Below are 10,643 nucleotides of genomic sequence, written 5' to 3' on the forward strand. Positions count from 1 at the left end.
AAAAGCGGTATTTGTATGTTTTTTGTTATAGATTCTCAGTAAAACTATTTCTTGAAGAGTAACATTTCAAGTCACGAAACCTGGAGTAGAAACTATTTAAAAAAAAGAGGAAAAGGTCTGATATTCTAGTGTTTTCTTATACATACATATATATATATATACATATATAGTTTGTTCTGTGAATAAGGTGGTAAACATTATTTACAATATAGAAAGACTTAAAGGGGATTATATTTTTCTCGAATGCTGTGCACGAGAGGCATAATTTATCTGAATGGAAATAGATTATTTTTCTTGCATTGAAGACATCCATAAGAAAGAAAAGAAAATATATCCTAAATGTTTTGAAAATTTTGTAATCACAATAATTTTGAGAAAAGAGTAATTATATTTAACTGACGATAAATCTATTCAAGCAATTTACTCCTTTCAATGTTTGCTTTTTCTTTTCATATGTTCTTTATATTTACTATTATAAGTTGTGTGTATTTTCTTGTAAACATGTTTTCAATTTGAAGCTCAGATCAATCTTCAAGAAAATAAACTACTTAATCAATACTCTGACTGTTCTAAAATATATACTGTAATGTTAGTAATAACACAAAAAGAAGGAAACTTTAGTGCTTTAAGTGCAGATAATGTACTGTCAAACAAAAGCAGCAAAGAAGTCCTAATTTTATAAATGGACAAATTAATTCGTAAGAAAGTGACAGTTTTCATAATCAACAATAAAGCTGTCTGGTTTAAACTTTGGTAAATACCTAATTAGATCTATTACTCTGTTATCTAATAAAGGTCTTTCATTATTAAGATTTTTGGTAAATCTTATCATTCAATAATAATAATGAAAAAGCAAATATATTTAATTATACGGACTTTGTAGATTGGTAACTTTATACTAGAAAAATGGATTATAATAAATATAATTCTGTACAATTATGGGACCTTTATTTTAGGACTAGGTTATGTACCCGTTCAATGCGCGGGGAAGACATAGGGGGGGGGGGTCAGAAACCGTTTTCATGTCTGTCTTTCAGCATCAATTTGTCTTCTTCGGTTTCTTTCAGGATCTTCATTTGACCGTATCAGTTATTTTCCCTTTGCTTCAATTATCCTAATTTTTGCTAAGCTTTCTCGATTTTATCGTGCCATCCATCTACTTTTTATTTCTTTTGCTAAGCGACGTTTTCTTTCTTACACTGTTTGTGAACTATTTTTAGTTTATCCAGAATTTTAGTTTAGAACTTATTTCATAGATGGTTTCAGAAATGAAAAGATGAGGTGGCTTATTGCTGTAAACAATCTTCTAATTCGTATGTTAACAAATATCACAAATCTATAATGGTATTGAAATAACTTGCTGTAAATATGATTATTAAAATAAAAAATTAACATAAAACCCTAACTTAACTGCGATTTGAACACGAGACTTCCATGTGTTTAAAATCCATGTTTACAAATATTAATTGCAAATATCATGGTATTCGTATTTTCCCAAATATTGAAAGAGCTTGTTCTAAACATGTTCACTTATTTAACAGGCCCCCTCACAAGCCAGTGGGGGACATTTTTGTTGAAAAAACAAACAAACTAACCAATTCGGTTTTTCTAATTTGAAATGAAATTTTTTGGACATTTTTATTGGCTAAAAAGAAGGCATTTCCCACATTCTTTTAGCGTTCGGGCTGCGAAAAGTGATTTGAAGTAATAAGGTGACTGAAATACGTCAGTGCATCACGAGCTTAACGGACAAGCACAAGAAGCATGTAAGTCTCCAAATGACAGGCAGAGAGAGGTGTTGAGGAACCATTTAGAACCACCTTGATAAATATTGTGCAGCAAGCCGAGTACAATATTATGCCTATAGCTGCTTTCAAAGTGTTCCTGTCTGCTCATCCTACTGCTGACTATCGCGATCCTTCGACCTTCGTTATCGAATCACAGGTGAGACCGTTCGTATACCAATTGAAAGCTAAACATAAAAATGTGATAGCAGAAGCATAAAAGATTGGTAATTACTTAATTCATTATGCTGAGAATGTGCATAGACCTTAGCGCTAGCTTGTATGGAGACTTGAGGATGCTGTATTTCACGTAAATGTTTATCAACTAACAAACGAAAACTTGTCTCGAAAAGATACGTCCAAAACCACCTTCTTTGGGAGTTTCCGAATTGAACTTACTTTTAATATTCAACAAAATGTAGTGTAAAGACAACCCTTGAGGGATGTGTTAAAAATAGTAGATAATCACAACTGTACTGGTATTTGAACATGAGACTTTCGCTGTGGTTTGGATTTAACTAGTGAGGCAATTTGAGCGTTACCAACAGACAGTGACTTTCATATATATAGCTAGAAGGTCGTACTACATATTTCTTCTATTACGAAGAGGGTAAAAGTTTACTTTGAACAGCGAATTATAGTATTTTCCGAATCTGTCCCTGATAACACAAGCCTGCGAATTTAAACTCCATAAAAGTTGCTTTGGTTTTAATAACGGATTTTCCATAATTCAGCTACGCAGATTTCGAAAATAATATTTGTATCACGTAAGGATTTTATACAAATCAGGGAAAACCTGTTACTTAGATCAAATTAGTATTTAGTTTACCATAATGAAAATTTTATATTATTATGTTTGGATTCTAGAACGATCGATAAGACTCACGTCGCGATTGGTCTAGAGAACTCTAAAGCCAGTGGTTGTCAAGATTTTAAGCATAACAAAATGTGACCCGATTTCAATGAAAATGATTCACTTATGTAAAAGTACATATGACGTTTTGTGAAAAACCTGTACGTAATGGAGAAAATGAACATCATTTTCTGATTCAGTGTACAGGAATTACTGTAGAATATGTAAAAATTTCAGGACAATAAAACCATTCCAGGCCTGTGTAATCAATCCATATAGATTTGACAGTTTTTAGAATGTAACAACATAATCTTTAGTAGAGGAGAATATGTTACTCAGATTTTGATTGAGTACTAACTGTTAAACATTTTTATGTCTGATGAAGGTTCAAATAATCATGTTTTTGCTAATTAAAAGCCAGTGGTTTCTAACTGATTCGTTTCTGGCTCAAAGCTGATGTTTATATGACCTTTAGAACTGACATCGGAAGCAGAAGTGTTGTTTTTCTTTGGCGCTTTTAGACTACTTTGGTTTTTTGAGTGTGACTCAGACACTTTGATAGGATTATCTTGATCATCTATACCTTCATTATTTTCTGGCAAATCTGTCAATTTGGAATTTGCTCGACTTCTTGATGGTTTAAGTTGGTGATCGTTTTTAAAAATATCTGGTGGTTTAAGAAATTGCTGTGTCTTTAGCACATCTAAGGTTTTGTCAGTTGATGGAACAAAAGACAAGCTTGTGGAGGCCTTTTCTCTTGTCTCCACCTCTTTTAGACAACGACTTTTCACAGGTACAGAGCTGTGTCGTCGACCTTCCAGGGCTAGAATAGATTGCATGTTGCTTGAATATAAGCTGGCCATGCGGAGAGACGATGAAGTTGATATTTCGTGGAATCCGTGATTTGACACAATTAATGATAGACTAATAGCCCGTTCTCGTTGTTCTAGCTCTTTTTTTGTTTCTGCAAGAAAAAGTAAAACTGATTAAATAAAATTTCACTTGATTTAAATTGAAGGTAAAAATTTGACATATTAATAAATAAATTGCTGTTTAACTTTTGATCAGTTGACATGTTTGTATTCTGATGATTTAATCAGTTAGCATCAGGAATATATTATTTAATGATGGCAAAATTTTGCAGTTTACTAATTCTAAAAGCTTGTACTTATATTATCTGTCTGACTGGTGTTCAAAATTAGGGATACTCGCACTTTATGGGCTGGCCGTTTAGTCCATGCATCTCTTAATTATCTGATTGTTTAAATATTATGACTAATAAACAAGTAAATCAAAAAATTACCAACGAAATATTGATTGGACATTTCAAAGTATAAACCCAATTTATACAATGGCAATGCAATTGTCCACACCTGAAAGCATTAGTAAAAGAACTTTTGTCCCCCCAAAAAAGGAATTTAATTACTTCAGAACGTGAGGCCAAAAATTACCAGTCTTATTGGAATATTTTATTATAATTTGCTGCTTAGAAGGTTATAACATTTCATTACTTTCAAGCATACATTCCTGTCAACTAATGTCGCATTAGAGATAAAATATCCTTTCAAGTAAGGTGTTTAGATATATTGTTTAACCAGCTAAATTATTTCTGGCGACTAGGAAAATACACGAGTCAGAGTAGTTGACAAAGAAAATAGCAGGGTTAAAATGCTATTGCTATGTTTTATTTGACATTGAAAAAGCTAAAAAATACCGTGCTGAAAACTTTTTTTTTCTTCTTAAGCACAAAGATACACAATGTTTAGCGTTATAAGCCTTTCGACTTACCACTGAGACACGGGAGGGGTGCTAAAATTATTATAGTCCACTGTGTCAGTTTCATCATCTTTAGTAACTTTAAAGAGTTTATGTATTGCTTAGCAATGTGGTTCTTTACCTGGAGAGCTATCAGCAGCTTTATAAGAAGGAGGACGCTTCCTTAGGTAAAACACGTTGATGAAGAAATAGAGCGCGCATAATCCAGCAGCTGTGTAAGAATATATGCGAAAAGTTTGACGAAATCCCAAGGCATCCGTCATGAAGCCTCCACTAAGACTTCCAAAAGCCCTTCCTAAACGGGAGGACAAATGTGAAGTATTTAGTAAACAGGTCAATGAAAGTGGATATCAGAAGTGAATTTTTAGAATAAAGTTGCTCATCATATTATATTTTATTACTGGACATCGTTTAATTCCATCGTATTTAGATACAGTTATAGTGACGGAAAACATCAATGATATACTCATTGACTGGAGTTTTTTTTAAAACAGAATATCAACAGTAAATATATAAACTACCAGGGCCAACAGAAGATTTTTTTTATTTCACAGTATTGCACCTTGCACATTCTTCAGGAGTTTTTGTCCAGTATACATGCAGACGAAAACATGAGGTAAAATGAAATATGAGTTAAGAAAACACATATCCATCGGTACCAATAATACGACTTCTCCAACAATATAAAATATTCTTTGAAGTTTAATTAATGATTACAAAAATGTTTACAAGTATTAATGAAACACAGATCTAAAACATTACGGTCAATTAACTCTCAGGGGAAATATCAACGGAAGAAGGTGTATAATAATTTTTATAACGTAAGAAAACTGAGTTGTATCAAAATAAGCAAATAAGTCAAATGATACAATAAGTAACATATTCAACTTCCAATTTACAAAGATAAACTTTTGAATTTATTCATTATTAATTGTTTTTCTAAAATAAAGTTGATTCTTTGGTTTTAGGATCTAGAAAAGTACATTCTTTAGCTAATGTTTTTACGTTATAAAGGTTTTCTATTCTTAGTATGCCATGTTTTTGGTAGTACTGTTCTACATATAGCTGTTGGCCGGCTCACAACCCTGAAATTAAGTGAATAGGCTGCGTTTATCAGAGGGGAGAATATGATAGCTAGGTAGAAGTTTGAATAGATAAAACGTGCCTTATTAGTTGTAGCCAGGGAGCTAACCCTTTAGCTTTGTTCGCAGGGTGTTCGTTTAGCAAGTGCAAAGTACCGGATCCAACACAGGTGGAAGCAAAAAAAGTTGATTACCACAGCCCCACCGACAATTAAGTTAATCGTGCAAAATGTTCTTTTTTTTTTATTTTTACAAAATTATTAATTTTTTTTTCAAATTCTCCACATATTTGTTATTTTTCACTTTCACGTAAATTTATTAAAAAGCTTAGAAAATAGAATATGTTACATTTGACAGTCTTATGAACAATAATATTGTTTAACAATCTATGCATTATACCTTACCGGAGATGAAATGAATATTATTCCACAGTGTCATCATCGTTGTCAACATCTCTAAAGGAGCAAGATGAGAGCAATAAAGAGTTACTCCAACTGTCAACAATGTCACTGTAAAACTTTCCATTGTCTCATAGATAAGGCACATATATGGGCTTGTGGCATATGAATATCCAATAAATCTTATTACATAAGCCGCAAAAGCTAAGACAATGACGTTGACATAACCAATTTTTTTCGTTACCCAGGTAGAATAGATAGCCATTAAAACTCCAGTCCCTGCTCCGACAGTGAAAGTTAGTCCCATTAGAAGAGTAGTCGACTTCAGTTCGCTTTCTAGGAACCAAAATAAAAAATTTTCAAGAAATCCCCACGAAATACCTAAGAAAAGAAGGTGAAATAACATGATATCTACTTCTACGTTCCGCAAAATAATTCCCAAATTTTTAAAAGCGCCCTCTGATGGCATTTTCATACTGAGATCTACAAAAAGTGAAACGATAGCTGCTGTTACATACAAAGCCGCGTAAAGATAAAAACATGGAGAATAATTTTTGGCATTTATGTCTACACTGACCCAGTCCACCAACCCACCACTAATTGGAGCAAAAGCGCACATGGCTACAGCTTGCCACATCCGCTGATATCCAATGTCTGCTTCACATCTTTGTGCCACCGCCATTGAAGCTGCATCAAAGAGTCCATTCACAAGTCCAATCCCAAGAGACACACCAAGACGAATAGATAAATATATCCAAAAGGTTTTAATAGATTTCCTCTCTGTGAAACACAGTTTGTTATTTCCTTTAGTCTCAATGTTACAAATAGTCATACAGTTTGAAACGCCATTTCTTGTAGATTTAGGTTGACAAGTAATGTCATCATATATTTCTTCTCCAAATAAAAATTTTTTTGCAATAGCATAGTAAATTACAGTTGTCTCGTCTTCATAATTTTTTTTTAGAGCTGTAGAATTTAAGTCAAATATGTCAAAACTGGTTCTTTCAGTCGCATCAGCACAAGATTGATTAATACTACCAAATTTGAAGCAAAATTGGCTATCTGAAATCTTTTTATCACTTCCTTCACAAATGAACTGACAATTTGAGAGCAACACTGTCAACTGCTCCATGTATGTATGGTTTTGAAGGCTACAAGAATCATTCACGTTCAAAGAAACGATATTTTGAAAGCTCACATTTGTGTGACAAGTTAGTTTAAGCTTAATATCCTGAAAGCTATTCTCCACAGGTGGGGTAAAATAAAGAGCAAGACATGTTCCAGCTGAGAAGATGAGGAAGAAACAAAAAAGAATTTTAAAATTTCCAATTCGATCTGCCAAAGCTCCAATTAAAGGTGCCACAAAGAAGGCTACTAGGGGTTGGACAGCAAAGATGATGGCAGTTTCTCGAATAGACATTCCAAGGGATTTAAGATGGACGGTAAAGTAGGGATACAGGGTAGCTTGTCCTGTAAATGAAAAAAGAAAATTATTAGTAAACAAAATTAGATTACTTTAGGAAAAAATAGAAGTGCTGAATTTAGTTAAGTGGACTTAATTATACACGTTCAAATATATTGAAGAACAAATATATGAGTTGACTTAGTTGAACGAACATAATTAATAATTATGGATAAATAAATGATCCCAAAATGCAACTTACAATAAGTAAAAGCAATAAAAATGTAAAAAAGCAAAAAAAAAATTAGAACATAGCTACAGCAGAATCACAAATTCTGATAAGCTGAGCTGAATATGAATAAGTACAGAAAGAGCTTTAATCGATTTTAAGACATTTTGTAATATGAATATATATATACTTATACATAATTGTAATCCAGTAGATTCAAAACTTAAACATAACTATAAACAATTTACTGAAATTAATCTAGGTAACGTAAGTGAATTTTTCACTGATACTATTGTGATAAGAGTAGAGAAAAATAATTTGTATTGTCAATTGGATTCTAAAGTACTTGAATCAGCTTGTGTGGACTTTTGACAAGAAAATAGAATTGTTTAGAGTATTAGATACAACTGTGATATCCTATAGTGTAAAGAATTTTTGTACATGTCTGTCCGATGTCATTGCATTGGTGGTCTGATTAAATCGTCACTGATTTCACAGATCATAGGGCCACACAATATGATATTTATTGTTCTCAGCTTCTTCTTCTCGATGGTAATTTATGATGTTATGAATATATTATTTTAAAACACGTGGATTGTGTGCTGTCCATTTATTGTTCGAATTTATCGCGAACAAGTCACAGGCACCTACTGTAAAGAATCCACAGCCCATATCCATAAAACTGACCACATTGTGCAGGTGTATTTTGTATCCCAAACTTTCTCATTGGTATATCTGGTCAGCTATAAGAAGTATTTCTTAGCTTATCATATCTTGTGGTCCAAGCAGAATTGCATCCATATGTCTGTCCGATGTCATTGCAACCATGGGCAGTCTACCACTTGGCATTGGTGGTCTGATTAAATCGTCACTGATTTCACAAATCATAGGGCCACACAATATGATATTTATTGTTCTCAGCTTCCTCTTCTCGATGGTAATTTATGATGTTATGTTTTATCTCTGTTTCAGTTAAATATGCCTTACATGAGTGTCCTGGGGCTAGTGTATCACTTTCCTCTATTGCATCTATGGTGATAAACTCATGGAATTCTCATCTACTGCTGTGTGAAAAGAGATTAGTGTCTTAATTATTTTTGCCAGGTCTAACCCAGGATCCATGTCCTAAGTATCTTCCATGGCTGCTTCTGCTTTTCCCTTCTGGTTAATTAGTTGTAATGGAGAGTGGTACTCCTACGAATTTCTGTGGGCAGCTACAAAAAAGAAAAAAATAGAATAGCAATAGCTTTTGGTCCCTGCTTATCTATTACTGATAAGTTAAACATCAGATTATTTTCTGAGAACAACCAGTTCTGAGTCGATGGTTCACTCAACTTTCGTATAGTTTCCACTGCCTTTTTGATATATGCTGCATTGTCAATGCACCCCTATTGGATTCCTAGCTAGTAGTAATATAATTTACCTGACTTCAGAGTGAGCCATAACTTGCTTACAAGTACATGAGAAAACAACTCTCCACTGGCTGTAATGCCTACAGCAGAGTTCAAAGAAAACTGTGACTCACATGTTAATCCCTGAAAATATCAATGACACCATTTGCAGCTGATGCAATAATATCTTCTGATTCTTAAGTCTCAACCAACACTAACTATCCTTACAGGCCTAGTAAAAATATAAACCTTTATGTCCGGGGGATAATATTCTAATGCAGTGAAACTGACAACATACAAATAGTATGCATCATTGTATATTCTTATTAAAGCTGATTTACATTTTATGTGGACTTAAGATTGAAACCAATTATGTTAGTAACTAAAACTTGCTTTGAATGATACTCCATTATTGGCTTATCTCAGGCAAGATTGTCCATTCACATAACTGCAGTGATAATAGAATTAGTGTGGTGTTGTCACAAGTGCTGGAATGTGTATGGAGACTGATCTCATACACCAATCATAAGTAGATGGCTTCTGAATGCAAAAACTGTACTATAAAGAAGATACTGCTGCTGTGTACTAATTGTCAAAAACTGCCACCACAACATGCATGGTAGGAAGTTCATTTTTCAAGTGGCCTATACACACTGTAATGGGTAATGAATTTTTAACACATGGAAGCCATCATTACACATTGGGCTGCGACATTGTAAACCTCTAAACTTTACTGTAAAACACCGTGTTGTGCAGAAACACACAAGGAGTGTCTTACCTGAGTTTGAACATTTGTTGAATATCTATATCTGGGACATCATATAGGTATAAAGGCCATTGCAAAAGCAGGGATAATATGCTATAGAGGCAGTGGTGACTTATTTTGTGGATAGACTCCACACATGATTTTTGGGAGAAACAACTCAAGGATCCAAATCTAACTTTTTATACTATACAGACAGGTGAAAAACTACATTTTCAGTTGAGAAAATGCAGCATGAAAACACAAAACATCTGATAGTGAAATGAGCAGTTATGGGTAAGGACGATTTGCTCTACTGCTGCAATGAACACTGACATTTGGCTCCAAGTATGTGATACAATTGAGGTATTTCAAGTAGAAAATACTTTGAATTTTGCATGGTGCAAGTACTAGAAGTTATGTGTGTGATGCTCAGAAAAAAAAAACCCTGCCACATCAGGGAAATCCAACAGAGAATTGTAGCCTTTTCATTGCAGAGAATAACCCTTGATATAACTGGTCCTTTCATGGAGGTTATCAGTATGTCATTATCAGTTACTTTCATAAGTGGAGAGGAGTTTATTCATTTGTTTTAACCACGAACAGCCTTCCATGTGATTTTTCTAAGTTTAAATTTCTTGATTTAGACACCCTTATTATCAGTGCTCAAAGGTAAGAAAGAGTTCGATGTTTCCACAAACGACGTATTTTGCTAATTTTATATTGTCGATCTTTGTAACTACTCATAAAACTTTGTTTCTATTTGTTTTCGATAAAATTTTTTCACTCTGTTAGTATTGATACGCTTTGCCGTTTCTTGTTTGCATTGTATATAGGGCCCGGCATGGCCAGGTGGTTAGGGCGCTCGACTCGCAATCTGAGGGTCGCGGGTTCGAATCCCCGTCACACCAAACATGCTCGCCTTTTCAGCCGTGGAGGCGTTCTAATGTGACGGTCAATCCCACTATTCGTTGGTAAAAGAGTAG

General features: G+C 33.8%; 1 protein-coding gene across 1 annotated transcript in view; it reads right to left on the bottom strand.

The window, feature by feature from the left end:
• Positions 1–1,915: 1,915 nt before the first annotated feature.
• The window catches only part of LOC111088977, a 9,361-nt gene continuing 633 nt past the window's right edge, over positions 1,916–10,643 (bottom strand). The window contains exons 2-4 of the mRNA XM_022400476.1: positions 5,900–7,363; positions 4,535–4,708; positions 1,916–3,601 (exon numbers count right to left, since the gene is read on the bottom strand). Of these exons, the coding sequence (XP_022256184.1) occupies positions 3,048–3,601; positions 4,535–4,708; positions 5,900–7,363 (2,192 nt within the window). The 3' untranslated portion in view covers positions 1,916–3,047. The remainder of the gene's footprint in view (positions 3,602–4,534; positions 4,709–5,899; positions 7,364–10,643) is intronic.

This window comes from Limulus polyphemus, unplaced genomic scaffold (genome assembly GCF_000517525.1).
Source record: "Limulus polyphemus unplaced genomic scaffold, Limulus_polyphemus-2.1.2 Scaffold4910, whole genome shotgun sequence".
Lineage (NCBI taxonomy): Eukaryota > Metazoa > Arthropoda > Merostomata > Xiphosura > Limulidae > Limulus > Limulus polyphemus.